The 15,727-nt window shown below is 42.0% G+C and overlaps 1 protein-coding gene across 1 annotated transcript in view; it reads left to right on the forward strand.

Annotated features, from left to right (window-relative positions):
• Positions 1-15,727, forward strand: part of hck (HCK proto-oncogene, Src family tyrosine kinase) — a 60,058-nt gene that overhangs the window by 24,743 nt on the left and 19,588 nt on the right. The window contains exons 6-9 of the mRNA XM_062979171.1: positions 1,551-1,654; positions 9,930-10,082; positions 10,338-10,490; positions 12,148-12,330. Of these exons, the coding sequence (XP_062835241.1) occupies positions 1,551-1,654; positions 9,930-10,082; positions 10,338-10,490; positions 12,148-12,330 (593 nt within the window). The remainder of the gene's footprint in view (positions 1-1,550; positions 1,655-9,929; positions 10,083-10,337; positions 10,491-12,147; positions 12,331-15,727) is intronic.

Consider the following 15,727-nt stretch of genomic DNA (forward strand, 5'->3'; position numbering starts at 1 on the left):
TTGCAATACAAGCATGGCACAAATTGCATTTAAACACTATCAATACACAATTCCCACATTAACAGAATCCCCAGCCCTGAGAAGAGATCTCATCCATCAGTTAGAAATACTGATTCACACCCCTTCCACACAGCTGTGTAAAATCCCACATTGTCTGCTTTGAAATGGGTTATATGGCCGTGTGGATTCAGAGAACACAGTTTAAAGCAGATATTGTGAATTATCTGCCTTGATATTCTGGGTTATATGGCTGTGTGGAAGGGCCCTAAAGAGCAAAGACATCAATGTCTTGGAGAAACAAGCTTTATTTATTTATTACAGGTAGATACAGGTAGATAGGGAAGTTGCTCAAGGAAGCAAATCTAATCTATCTTTAGTCTAAGGAAGAGCTGAAAGAGGAGAGATGAAAAACGTCCCTAGGAGCATCCATTTATGGCTCCTTCTACACTGCCATAAAAAATCCAGATTATCTGCTTTGAACTGGATTAAATGGCAGTGTATTTATTTATTTACAGTATTTATATTCCGCCCTTCTTTCTCACCCCAAAGGGGACTCAGGGTGGATCACATTATATACATATAGGGCAAACATTCAATGCCCATATACACATAAAACCGAGACAGAGACAGACGCAGAGGCAATTTAACCTTCTCCTGAGGTTAAATTGCCTCTGCGTCTGTCTCTGTCTCAGTTCTATGTGTATATGGGCATTGAATGTTTGCCCTATATGTGTAGACTCAAATAATCCAGATCAAATCAGATAATGTAGATTATCTGGTTTGATAATCTGGGTTCTATGGCAGTGTAGAAGGGGCCTATATCACAGAGATGTCAGGATAGGTAGACAAGAAGGGAGAATGTCTGGCTGACTCACACTAACTAGCCCCATTTCCACTGCTCACTCAGCCCCCTTCTACACTGATATATAATCCAGATTATCTAAGGAGATAATCCAAATTATCTGCTTTGAACTGGATTATATGTCTACACTGCCATACAATCCAGTTCAAAGCAGATTATCTGGATTTCATATGGCAGTGTAGAGGTATTCTAGATTCTTCAGTTCTAACTCTTGCTGCACTTCGAAGAACACCATTGCCACTGGTGCTGTCACTCTGAATCCAGTGGTCTGATGGGATATCACTACTGGTTTCATTTTCTGCCATTTTCCTGAAACTTTGAGATAATTCAATCCATCACCTACCTGTTTTGCCAAAGAATCCCCAAATAAGGTAATTCAGTCCATAGACTTGTTCTGGGGGGCTTAGAGATTTTCAGGGATCTGTGCACATCAGAAATATCTAATTCGACGGTGTAGGTTAGGCATGGGCAAACTTGGGCCCTCCAGGTGTTTTGGACTCCAACTCCCACCATTCCTAACAGCCTACCGGCTGTTAGGAATGGTGGGAGTTGGAGTCCAAAACACCTGGAGGGCCCAAGTTTGCCCATGCCTGGTGTTGATGCATCCTATGAGGCGGGAAATCCTGTGCATGAGATGATCAAAGAAATGTCTTGCTCACTGTGTTGTTCTTTGGATGTTGCTTCTTAGGTGGTTTTTCAAAGGTGTCAGTCGCAAGGATGCCGAGCGGCAGCTGCTGGCCCCTGGAAACGTTATTGGCTCCTTCATGATTCGAGACAGTGAGACCACCAAAGGTAATAATGCCTTTCACCCCCAAAATTCACAAGCAACAGGTGCCAGGTTACTTGTCCTCCCCATGAACAATTGGGACAAAGGGACACTCTTTAGTTTGAGGAGAAATACCATCCAAAAGAGAACAGTTAAGAGGACCTCATCATCTCCTTTTGAGAAAGCTGGGAAGAGGTTTTTTATATATATATATATATATATATATATATATATATATATATGTATGTATGTATGTATATGGAAGCTGTGATTATCATTGATTGTCATTTTTAGTGTAAAATTTATTTTGTCTAATAATGTGTTTTTATATTGCTATGTACGTAATTGTGACTGTCTATCAGTCACAACCGCCCTGAGTCCCTTTTGGGAGATAGGGTGGTATATAAATAAAGTTTTATTTTATATATATATATATATATATATATATATATATATATATACACACACACACACACACACACACACATACACATACACACACACACACATACACATACATAACGTATATACTCAAGTATAAGCCGACCCGAATATAAGCCAAGGCGCCTAATTTTACCACCAAAAACTGGGAAAACATTGACTCCAGTATAAGCCAACAGTGGTACATTTCAGGAATAAAAATAGATACCAATAAAATTACATTAATTGACCTACATCAGTAGGTCAAATGTTTTTTGAATATTTACATAAAGCTCAAATTTAAGATAAGACTCTCCAACTCTGATCAAATCATTATTCTCATCTTCTTCAATGTAAATGCCCTTATGTATCTTTTTAATAATAATAGAGTAAAATAATACATGTAATAATAATAATAATAAATACAGGAAAATAATACATGCAATAATAAATAGAGTAAAATAATAAATGTAATAATAATAATAAGATCAGAGTGAAATAATAAATGTATTAATAATAATAATAATAATAATAATAATAATAATAATAATAATAATAATAAATGTAATACCATAGTAGCAACCATAATAGAGAAAAATAATAAATGTAATAATACCAATAATAATAGAGAAAAATAATAAATGTACCATATATGCTCGATTATAAGCTGACCCAAATATAAGCCAACCATGACCCTCACCCGAGTATAAGATGAGGGGGGCTTTTTCAGTCTTAAAAAAAGGGCCAAAAAACCAGGCTTATACTCGAGTATATACAGTATATATTCCAAGATATCAGTGCACTGTTTTTAATGACTAAAATCATATGAAACAATTTAACAAGTTAAATAGAAACTGGGTTGCTTTGAGTTTTTTGGGCTGTATGGCCATGTTCCAGTAAAGCTCACAGCAACCCCGTGATTCCAGCCATAAAAGCCTTTGACAACACATTAAAAAGAAACTTTAAAACTTGTTAAAACAGTTGAACATGATTTTGTGTTGTCGAAGGCTTTCATGGCCGGGATCACAGAATCATAGAATCATAGAATCATAGAATCATAGAATAGTAGAGTTGGAAGAGACCTCAAGGGCCATCTAGTCCAACCCCCTGCTAAGAAGCAGGAAATCGCATTCAAAGCACCCCCGACAGATGGCCATCCAGCCTCTGCTTAAAAGCCTCCAAAGAAGGAGCCTCCACCACGGCCCCGGGGAGAGAGTTCCACTGTCGAACAGCTCTCACAGTGAGGAAGTTCTTCCTGATGTTCAGGTGGAATCTCCTTTCCTGTAGTTTGAAGCCATTGTTCCGTGTCCTAGTCTGCAGGGCAGCAGAAAATAAGCTTGCTCCCTCCTCCCTATGACTTCCCCTCACATATTTGTACATGGCTATCATGTCTCCTCTCAGCCTTCTCTTCTGCAGGCTAAACATGCCCAGCTCTTTAAGCCTCTCCTCATAGGGCTTGTTCTCCAGACCCTTAATCATTTTAGTTGCCCTCCTCTGGACGCTTTCCAGCTTGTCAGCATCTCCCTTCATCTGCGGTGCCCAAAACTGGACACAGTATTCCAGGTGTGGTCTGACCAAGGCAGAATAGAGGGGGAGCATGACTTCCCTGGATCTAGACGTTATTCCCCTATTGATGCAGGCCAAAATCCCATTGGCTTTTTTAGCTGCCGCATCACATTGTTGGCTCATGTTTAACTTGTTGTCCACGAGGACTCCAAGATCTTTTTCGCACACACTGCTGTCAAGCCAGGCGTCCCCCATTCTGTATCTTTGATTTCCATTTTTTCTGCCGAAGTGAAGTATCTTGCATTTGTCCCTGTTGAACTTGATTTTGTTAGTTTCGGCCCATCGCTCTAGTCTGTCAAGATCGTTTTGAATTCTGCTCCTGTCTTCTGGAGTGTTAGCTATCCCTCCCAGTTTTGTGTCGTCTGCAAACTTGATGATCGTGCCTTCTAACCCTTCGTCTAAGTCGTTAATAAAGATGTTGAACAGAACCGGGCCCAGGACGGAGCCCTGCGGCACTCCACTTGTCACTTCTTTCCATGATGAAGACGACGCATTGGTGAGCACCCTTTGGGTTCGTTCGCTTAGCCAATTACAGATCCACCTAACCGTAGTTTTGTCTAGCCCACATTTTACTAGTTTGTTTGCCAGAAGGTCGTGGGGGACTTTGTCGAAGGCCTTACTGAAATCTAGATATGCTACATCCACGGCATTCCCTGTATCGACCCAACTCGTAACTCTATCGAAAAAAGAGATCAGATTAGTCTGGCATGACTTGTTTTTGGTAAATCCGTGTTGACTGTTAGCAATGACCGCATTTGTTTCTAAGTGCTTGCAGACCACTTCCTTAATGATCTTTTCCAGAATCTTGCCTGGTATTGATGTGAGGCTGACCGGACGGTAATTGTTTGGGTCGTTCTTTTTTCCCTTCTTGAAGATAGGGACCACATTCGCCCTCCTCCAATCTGCTGGGACTTCTCCTGTTCTCCAAGAACTCTCGAAGATGATTGCCAGTGGTTCTGAAATAACTTCCGCTAGTTCCTTCAATACTCTTGGATGTAGCTGATCTGGCCCTGGGGACTTGAATTCGTTTAGAGTGGCCAGGTGTTCCTGGACAACTTGTTTCCCTATTTGGGGTTGGATTTCCCCCAATCCTTCGTCCATTCCATGTTGCTGAGGTTGAAGATGGCTTTCTTTTTGTGAGAAGACCGAGGCAAAGAAGGCATTAAGCAGTTCTGCCTTTTCCCTATCCCCTGTCACCATCACCCCATCTACTCCTTGCAGTGGCCCTATCGCCTCCTTTTTCTTCCTTTTTCTACCAACATAAGCAAAAAAACCTTTTTTGTTGTTTTTTATGTCCCTGGCAAGCCTGAGCTCATTTTGCGCTTTAGCCTTGCGAACCTTTTCCCTACAGGAGTTGGCTATACGTTTGAATTCTTCTTTGGTGATTTCTCCCCTTTTCCACTTCTTGTGCATGTCACTTTTGAGCTTTAGCTCAGTTAGAAGTTCTTTGGACATCCATTCTGGCTTCTTTGCACTTGTCTTATTTTTCTTCTTTGTTGGCACTGTTTGCATTTGCGCCTTGAGTATTTCACTTTTGAAAAACTCCCATCCATCCTTAACTCCCTTGTTTTTTAATATCGGCGTCCATGGAATGCCGCTCAGTAATTCCTTCATTTTTTGGAAGTCAGCTCTCTTAAAGTCCAGAATGCGTGTTTGACTTGTCTTAGTTTCAGCATTCCTTTGTATTGCAAACTGCAGGAGCACATGGTCACTTGCCCCTAAGGATCCAACCACTTCAACTGTATTGATCAGGTCTTCCACATTTGTTAAGATTAGATCAAGAGTTGCTGATCCCCTTGTTGCCTCTTCTACCTTCTGGACCATAAAATTATCTGCAAGGCAAGTGAGGAATTTGTTGGACTTTGTACTCTTGGCTGAGTTTGTTTTCCAGCAGATATCGGGATAATTGAAATCGCCCATGACTACTATATCTCTTCTTTGTGCCTGTTTGGTCAGCTGTTGACAGAAGGCTTCATCAAGTCCTTCATCCTGACTCGGAGGTCTGTAGTAGACACCCACGACAAGATCTTTTTGAGTCCCGGTTCCCTTGATTCTTATCCAGATGCTTTCAAGCTGGTTTCCCGGATTACAGTCTTGCATTTCTTCTGCAACGTAACTGTTTTTGACATATAAAGCTACTCCCCCTCCTCTCCCCTTTGTTCTATTTATGTGAAAGAGGTTATAGCCCTCAATGGTTAAATTCCAGTGATGGGAGTCATCCCACCAGGTTTCAGTGATGCCTATGACATCGTATGTGTGCTAGGAGTTGGAGTTCGTCTTGCTTATTTCCCATGCTCTGAGCATTAGTGTAAAGACATGTAAGCCCCTGTGACCTCCCCTCGAACTGTTTATTTGGGATTATTGTGCTCTCTGTACTTGGTCCTTGCTGTGTTTGTGCAGCCCTCCGTTTAGCCTTACGGCGGTTCCCTGTGGTCGTGGGTAATATAGTGTTCGCCAGGCTGTTGTTCCCCTCCCCCAGTGGATTTAGTTTAAAGTGCGCCTGATGAGGTTTGTGAGTCTGTGTGCAAAAAGATGTTTTCCTACTTGTGTGAGATGCACCCCATCGCTTGCCAGTAGTCCATCCTCTTGGAAGAGTAGACCATGGTCAAGGAAGCCAAAATGCTCCTCTTGACACCATTTTCTGAGCCAGTTATTGACCTGTACTATTTTTCCGGCCCTTGTAGAGCCATGTCCTACAACGGGGAGGAGGGATGAAAAGATCACATGTACATTATACAGTTTTAGCTTTGTTCCCAGAGCTCGAAAATCATTTGTGATCTTTTGAAAAGTATGCCTAGCGGTGTCATTGGTACCTACATGAATCAACATAAGGTGGGGAGGGTGATGGGGCTTTAGGAGCCTGCTGAGCCTCTGAGTGATATGGTGTATTTTTGCCCCCGGGAGGCAGCATGTTTCTCGAGCCATCCCATCCGGTCTGGAAATGATGGCTTCCGTTCCTCTAAGGAGGGAGTCACCTACTACCAAGACCTGTTTCCTTTGAGGATTGACAGGGTCCCTTTTGTGCAAGACAGTGTGTATGTCCCCTGAAGAGTGTTCCTGTTGAAGTGAATCATGTAGGTGTAAAGTGTTGTCCTCCTCCTCAACATCCCCAGTGCATTCATCAATGACAATCCATTGAGATACATCCGAGAGCCCATTACTCTCCCAAGGATGTTCCTGTTGCTCCTGGTCTATGATTGGGGATGGAGCATTTGCATGATTACATAAGTGTGACTGTGGTGATGCACTGTCCCTGTCAGGGCTATCCCCTGCGCATTGATCCAGGATGGTCCACTGAGTGGTATCTAAGAAACTGTGGTCCTCCACAAGATGTGTTTCCTGATTGTATGTTAATGATGTAAGAATTTCAAATCTGTTGTGTAAATGCAGCTGAGCAGAGGAGTTCTGTGGAGGCTGCCTGGTCCTGCGTCTCCTTCTATGGGTGACCTCCTTCCAAGCCTGAGGGTTGTCTACCTTTGAGTTGATCTCCCCATAAGGTTCCTGATCATGGTCTTGGTGGTGTTGGTGTGATGCAGGCTGCTGATCTACAGCAGCGTGTTGTGCAGTGTCCAAGAAGAGCTCGAGTGCCTGAATGTCCTTAAGGGTCTTAATACGGTGCTCGAGCTGTTGGATCCTCTGCTCCATCAGAGTCATCTGTTTGCATTTGGAGCAGATGTAGTTGTCTAGTTTTTGTGTGAAAAAGCGGAACATGCCACAGCTGGTGCATGTGATGGGAATGTTTTGCTTTTGTTGCATCTCTTGGTGAGCGTGGTGGCCAAGTGGGATCTTTGTACAGTTAAGTAATATGCACGCACTTTATGTGCAGACTGCAACAAACCACGTCTTTGTGTATTTGTTTATGTTGCTTTGTTTCCTGTATGTACTGCAAAGGATAGTTAGTAAAGGTGCCTTTACTAGCCAAATCTTAGCCAAATCCTACCTGAAGCCAGGGAGCAAAAATGTCCTCCTGCTTCCTCTGCTTCTGCGAGAACCAGCTGCCCTTCTGGGATCAGGCTCTGGCAGAAACTCACACTGGCAAATAAAGCTTTCCCAGAAACTCAATTAACAGGGGACAATGCCTGCTGTCAATCAACTTAAGTACCTGGCTCTCTTTCAACACAACAGTCACACAACAGTTAGACTTTGACCACAGGAGCCAAGCCCAAACTCAGTTTAAAATCTTAGCCAAATCTTAGCCAAATCCTACCTGAAGCCAGGGAGCAAAAATGTCCTCCTGCTTCCTCTGCTTCTGCGAGAACCAACTGCCCTTCTGGGATCAGGCTCTGGCAGAAACTCACACTGGCAAATAAAGCTTTCCCAGAAACTCAATTAACAGGGGACAATGCCTGCTGTCAATCAACTTAAGTACCTGGCTCTCTTTCAACACAACAGTCACACAACAGTTAGACTTTGACCACAGGAGCCAAGCCCAAACTCAGTTTAAAATCTTAGCCAAATCTTAGCCAAATCCTACCTGAAGCCAGGGAGCAAAAATGTCCTCCTGCTTCCTCTGCTTCTGCGAGAACCAACTGCCCTTCTGGGATCAGGCTCTGGCAGAAACTCACACTGGCAAATAAAGCTTTCCCAGAAACTCAATTAACAGGGGACAATGCCTGCTGTCAATCAACTTAAGTACCTGGCTCTCTTTCAACACAACAGTCACACAACAGTTAGACTTTGACCACAGGAGCCAAGCCCAAACTCAGTTTAAAATCTTAGCCAAATCTTAGCCAAATCCTACCTGAAGCCAGGGAGCAAAAATGTCCTCCTGCTTCCTCTGCTTCTGCGAGAACCAACTGCCCTTCTGGGATCAGGCTCTGGCAGAAACTCACACTGGCAAATAAAGCTTTCCCAGAAACTCAATTAACAGGGGACAATGCCTGCTGTCAATCAACTTAAGTACCTGGCTCTCTTTCAACACAACAGTCACACAACAGTTAGACTTTGACCACAGGAGCCAAGCCCAAACTCAGTTTAAAATCTTAGCCAAATCTTAGCCAAATCCTACCTGAAGCCAGGGAGCAAAAATGTCCTCCTGCTTCCTCTGCTTCTGCGAGAACCAACTGCCCTTCTGGGATCAGGCTCTGGCAGAAACTCACACTGGCAAATAAAGCTTTCCCAGAAACTCAATTAACAGGGGACAATGCCTGCTGTCAATCAACTTAAGTACCTGGCTCTCTTTCAACACAACAGTCACACAACAGTTAGACTTTGACCACAGGAGCCAAGCCCAAACTCAGTTTAAAATCTTAGCCAAATCTTAGCCAAATCCTACCTGAAGCCAGGGAGCAAAAATGTCCTCCTGCTTCCTCTGCTTCTGCGAGAACCAACTGCCCTTCTGGGATCAGGCTCTGGCAGAAACTCACACTGGCAAATAAAGCTTTCCCAGAAACTCAATTAACAGGGGACAATGCCTGCTGTCAATCAACTTAAGTACCTGGCTCTCTTTCAACACAACAGTCACACAACAGTTAGACTTTGACCACAGGAGCCAAGCCCAAACTCAGTTTAAAATCTTAGCCAAATCTTAGCCAAATCCTACCTGAAGCCAGGGAGCAAAAATGTCCTCCTGCTTCCTCTGCTTCTGCGAGAACAGGGTTGTTGTATGTCTTTCGGGCTGTCTGGCCATGTTCCAGAAGTATTCTCTCCTGACGTTTCGCCCACATCTATGGTAGGCATCCTCAGAGGTTGTGAGGCATGGATAAACTCTAAAATCAAAACAGTAGATGGGAAGCAACAATCTGAGGACAGAGGAGCCCCAAGGACGGCTAATGACTGAACAAAGGAAGCCCCTCAGGCAAGAGACAAACCTTTCCAATGCTAATTAGGGTAATTAACTGAAACATTAATGCTGGCTTCCAACTGACAAAAGACTCTTGTCACACCCTGGACTCTCCACAGATATATATTTTTTCCTTACCTTACCTAGTTTATCCATGCCTCACAACCTCTGAGGATGCCTGCCATAGATGTGGGCGAAACGTCAGGAGAGAATACTACTGGAACATGGCCACACAGCGCGAAAGACATACAACAACCCAGTTGAACATGATTTCAAACAATGTATCTGAAGCTGACTATGGAGTCACACTGGAAGACCTAGAAATACTAGAGTAGCCTTCTCCCTAGGAATTGTCTAGGCCCTTCAGAGCAATTCTATAGTAGGCTTCCTCCAGAAGCTGTTCATTGCCATTATTATGGTTTACGCTTCCAGGAAGATGTGGAAGTTGTATTGCAGATATTTATGAAAAGGATTTTCATGGTCTGAGAGAATGGAGAAAACCTTGTCCTTTCCCTTTGTCCTTCTTTTCACAGGGAGTTACTCCTTATCTGTGAGAGATTTTGATAACATCAGCAAGGTGGACATCGTGAAACATTACAAGATCCGGACGCTGGACAGCGGGGGGTTCTACATCTCCCCTCGGAACACCTTCAACAGCCTCCAAGAATTAGTTGCCCATTATAAAGGTAAGAACACCTTGGAAATTCTGCCTCTGGCACACCTGCTGCTTTTTCCATGTCTAGGACTCATAACCCAACTTGGGTAGGTTGTCAATCTCTGATAGATGGTTATGGCCAAAGCTGAAAATGTGCAAAGACTAGACATGCTGCTGATTCTCAGGACTGAAAACCATCACCATTCGGTAGAGGCACATGAGGGACCCATGTCAAGCCAGCCTTTCTAGGTGTTTGTGACTGCAATTCCTCCTTGATCTCTTTCAGGCCAAAGTGATGGGCTTTGCCAAGTGCTGACCATCCCGTGTGTTGTGCCGAAGCCTGAGAAACCCTGGGAGAAAGACGCTTGGGAAATCCCTCGCGAATCCCTGAAGCTGGAGAAGAAACTGGGAGCTGGGCAATTTGGGGAAGTCTGGATAGGTAAGAAGAAGACACAACTGTTTGTTGCCCTTGTAGTACAAGAAATAGAGTAGACCAGGCATTGTCCATGCCTGGGATAGATTCATTTCCCAGTTAGCCAGCAAGTTCCCACACAATTGGGAAATTCCCAACTAGAATTGTAGAGTTGGAACATACCACCAAGGCCATCTAGTCTACCCCGTTCTGACATGCTGGAGGACACAATCCAAGCCCTCCTCAACAGATGGCCATACAGCTTCTGTTTAAAACCCTTTAGAGAAAGAGATTCCACTGGCCACCAAAGACCACATTTCTCTGTCAAACAGCTCTTACATCAGGAGGTTCTTCTTAAAGTTTAGGTAGAATCTCTTTCCCTGCAATTTGAATCAATTTCTCCATTGTGTCCTAGTCTCTAAAGCAACAGAAAACAAACGTGCCCCCTCTTCCTCAATGGGACAAACATTTTGAATATTTAAATATAACTCTTATGTTCAGCCTGTTAGGAAATCGGCGACCCTGACTAATTGATGAGCCAGGTCCCACCTGTTCTCACCCGTCAGACCACTCTGCAAACGGCAAAAGTGGCACCGACAAAGAATGACAACTTTGCTGGTTTATATCTGCTGAATCTCAGCATCATTGAAAGCTTTATTTACATTATTTACAGTGCTAAATTCCAAAGCTATCTGCAAGACCAAAACATGGAGCTTGTCTGTCTCTTCAAAGTCTGTTCTCTGTACACTGAAGGACCTCCTCTGCATTCCACAGCCAGTGATGTATCTTCCTGTCATGTAGCACAAACAGAAGTCTTTGTCATTTGCCCTTCCAGCAGTCAATCAGGGCTTGCTGCAATTAACCTCTTGACTGCTGGAATGCTTGCTGGAACTAATGCACACAATTCCACAGCAACAATAGATTAAACATTTCACTCAATATCACAAAAATACTAACACAGCCTTCTTTTCTCCAAGCTAAACATACCCAGCTCCCTAAGCCATTTCTCATAAAGCTTGGTTTCCAGACCTTTGACCATTTTGGTCATTCTTCTCTGGACACCTTCTAGTTTGTCCATATACTTCTTTAATTGTTTTCCCTAAACTAGACATAGGGTTATTCCAGGTGAGTTCTAGCCAAAGCAGAAGACAGAGGGACGATGACTTCCATCAGTCTAGACACTATGCTCCAGTTGGTGCAGCCTAGAATTGTTTTGGGTTTTTCAGCTTCCACATCACACTGTTGACTCATCTTCAGCTTGCAGTCTAATAAGACTCCAGTAATCACCTGGCTTTCTGTCAGTTTCCCCATCATTTCAGGCATGTTTAGTAAAGACATTGACAAGGTAGAACATGTCCAGAGAAGGGCAACCAAAATGGTCAAAAGTCTGGAAACCAAGTCCAGTAAGAAATCGCTTAAGGATTTGGTATGTTTAGCTTGGAGAAAAGAATGCTGAGAGGAAACATTAAGAGTGATCTCTGGATCCTGAAGCATGACCTTAGGAAGTTGACCATAGATTCACACGGGTGGATCTAAATATTCCTAGGACATTGGAATCAAATCTGTGACTAACCAAATCCACCAAATTCAAAACCACAAATTTGGGAGAATGGCTGTATTGTGATTCTGTAAGTCTGTTCCAAGGGGATCCTGTGACTCTGCAGCGTTCCTTTCTCTCCTCCAGCCACATACAACAAGCACACAAAAGTCGCCGTGAAGACCATGAAGCCGGGCAGCATGTCCGTGGAAGCCTTCCTGGAAGAGGCCAACATCATGAAGACCCTGCAGCATGACAAACTGGTCAAGCTGAATGCTGTCGTGACCAAGGAAGAGCCGATTTACATCATCACTGAATTCATGGAGAAAGGTAAAGACCCGGGACTGAGGATAGAAGATCTGGGGTGGAAATTTTGAGCTTGGAAGCCACCTTAGGTCCAATGGCATATAAATAAAATAAATACTTCAAAAGGAAGCTTTTGGGATATGGCTACAGAGCTCAGAAAAGATAAATTCTGGATGAGAACTCATAGATTATGGTGGCGTTTCTTGATGGAGTATTTGGAAAGCAGTACATGTTGACTTATCCTAAATGTTTGGGATCAGAAATGTTTTGGATTATTTCAGATTATGGTATATTTGCATACATATAATGAGATCTCAACAGTAGGATTAATCTAAACCCAGAATTCATGTACGGTATGTTTTATATACTGTATATACTTGAGTATAAGCCTAGTTTTTCAGCCCTTTTTTAGGGCTGAAAAAGCTCCTTTCGGCTTATACTCGAGTGAGGGTCCTGGCCGGCTTCTATTCAGGTCAACTTATACTTGAGTATAAAGGTATTCAGAGTTGGACAGTCTTATCTTATTAAAGTCTTATTATTATCTTAAATTACAGTTTTATATAAATACTAGCTGTGCCCGGCCACGCGTTGCTGTGGCAAAGTGGTGGTGGTATTGGTTAAAAATTGTTGTGTAATTTTTATTTGACGTTATTTGTATTTTTTAATTAATTTTATTGTAAGTTATCTTTTTATTTATTATATTTTATTATTTTCTTGTATTATTTTTAGTTATTTTCTGTTATTATAGTATTTTATTGTATTAATTTTTTAGTGTTTTTAATTATTTTTTAGGTTTTTTTAGTGTTTTTTATTGGGTTGCTAGGAGACCAAGTTGGAGGAGCATAGCCTTCTAACTGGCAACAATTGGATAAAAGCAATTATTCCTCTCCCTCTAATTAGGACTTTATTTTTCTTTTCTTTTTGTTGTATCAACCTGGAGGCATGGATGATGGGTTGTGTTGTCAAATTTCGAGGTTGGGGGGCCTGTACTTTTGTTGTTTTGTGGGTCGCCGTGATGCCATCACTCTTTTATATATATAGATTCAAAAACATTTAACCTACTGATGCCTCAAATAATGCAATTTTATTAATATCGATTTTTATTTTTGAATTTGACCCGTAGCTGTTGCATTTCCCAACCTCGTCTTATACTCGAGTCAATAAGTTTTCCCAGTTTTTGTGGTAAAATTAGGTGCCTCGGCTTATATTCGGGTCGGCTTATACTCGAGTATATACGGAACTCCTTATACAAATAGCCGGAAGTCAATTTTATACCCAATATTTTTAAATAGTATTTGATACTAAAACAAAAGTTTGAGTACATTGAACCATCAGAAAGCAAAAGGTGCCATTGTCGCAGCTGGACAATTTTGGATTATTTTGGATTTCAGAATTCTGAATAAGAGATGTTTGCCCTGTAGTCTGATTTGGTGTGATTTGGTCCAGTGGTTTTGTTGTTTACTCCATAGAATTATGCACATTACACACACACACACACACACACACACACACACATATATATATATAATTATTATTGTAGTATATTATTATATTATTACTATTATATTGTTATTATATTATATTTTTAAAAAATATTTTTATTGTTATTATTGAGAAAAAGTTACAATTATATAAACATATTCTATACATTTCCCCCTCTTTTATTTACATTCACCCCTGTGCTCCCCTTCCCCAGAGCCATCTCTTCTTCTGTAGTCCCACCAAAAGTTCAATTCTTCATTTGGAGGTAAATTCCCATCTTCTTTTTCCAATAATTTTTCTAGAAATTTTCTCCAAATACTTTCAAAATCATTTTTTTCCATAATCCCTTCTTTACTTTTAAATTTGATGTTAGCTTGTCATTCAGTGCCATTCGCCAAACTTCTTTATACCATTCATTAATTTGTATTTTCATTTCTCCTTTCCAATATTTATTATTATATTATTCATTGTTCATGACTACATTGAAACTACAACCGAGAGAAATCAGCATGGAAACTGCAAGAGGTACCATAGATTGTTGTACATGGAAATAATGGTAGTAAATAGTTTTTGATTTATTAAATACAGTTATATATTACAATTATATATTTTTGTTATTTAAACTATATATATTGTGAAATATATATAGTTTATATATATAAACTTGCCCTGGTGGTGGCGCAGTATGTTAAAGCGCTGAGCTGCTGAACTTGCAGACCGAAAGGTCCCAGGTTCAAATCCCGGGAGCGGAATGAGTGCCCGCTGTTAGCCCCAGCTCCTACCAACCTAGCAGTTCGAAAACATGCCAATGTGAGTAGATCAATAGGTACCGCTCCGACCGGAAGGTAACGGCACTCCATGCAGTCATGCTGACCTTGGTACTGACCTTGGAGGTGTCTACGGACAACACCGGCTCTTTGGCTTAGAAATGGAGATGAGCACCAAGCCCCAGAGTCGGTCACGACTGGACTTAACGTCAGTGGAAAACCTTTACCTTTTCCTAGTGTGAAATTATGTTTTTTTTTTCTCAAAGTCACATGCCACCCAAGTCATGCTAGGTTTTTTGGTGAATTTTGACACACCAAGTGCAAAAGGTTGCCCATCATTGGTTTAGACTGTCATTCACTTGGCCTGAATGGAGCAAAGTGTAATGTACTAAACATAAGCCATTTCTCACAATGAACTGCAAGATTCCTTGCATGCTTTAGGTCAGGAATGAACCCAAAGCAGCCTTCCGGATCTTGTTCAATTGCAAATCCTATCATCCCCAACCTGCAAATCCCATGTTGAGGCATGCTATGAATCGCAGTCCAGCACCTTCTGGTTTGTAATTCCCGCATGATGTCAGTTAGGATGAGAAAATTGCAGGGGTTGAGCTTTCAGAAGCCCCGTGGACAAGTGAGGGACCCTTTTAAGCAATGGAAGGGATCGTAATTTTCCTTCCAAGTCACAGGCTGAAAGCTAGTGTCTGCCATTGTATTCATTTCCTTCACATGTCATTGCTTCTTGGATGAGTTGCTGCAAAATGTTTGCTGCCATGGTGCTGAGGGTTTTTTAAAACATATGTGCACTTGGGGAAAAAGTGTAGCTGGACAATGATAATATGCCTTTGGGGTGGGAAGTGTGACTCTGTAACTTTTGGACATCACTTGAAACATTTATCCCTTATACCAGTACTGACGTCATTCCTGTTTCTTAGTTTTGGAAAAAATAACTTGACCATGTCCTCATTGTTCAAAGAAGTTGTTTTTAGTCGTGTCAGGAGTGACTTGAGAAACTGCAAGTCGCTTCTGGTGTGAGAGAATTGGCTGTCTGCAAGGACGTTGCCCAGGGGAAGCCCAGATGTTTTGTTGTTTTTACCATCCTTGTGGGAGGTTTCCCTCATGTCCCCGCATGCAGAGCTGGAGCTGACAGAAGGAGCTCACCTGCTCTCCCTGGA

This window comes from Anolis carolinensis, chromosome 4, assembly GCF_035594765.1.
Source record: "Anolis carolinensis isolate JA03-04 chromosome 4, rAnoCar3.1.pri, whole genome shotgun sequence".
NCBI classification, from domain to species: Eukaryota; Metazoa; Chordata; class Lepidosauria; order Squamata; family Dactyloidae; genus Anolis; species Anolis carolinensis.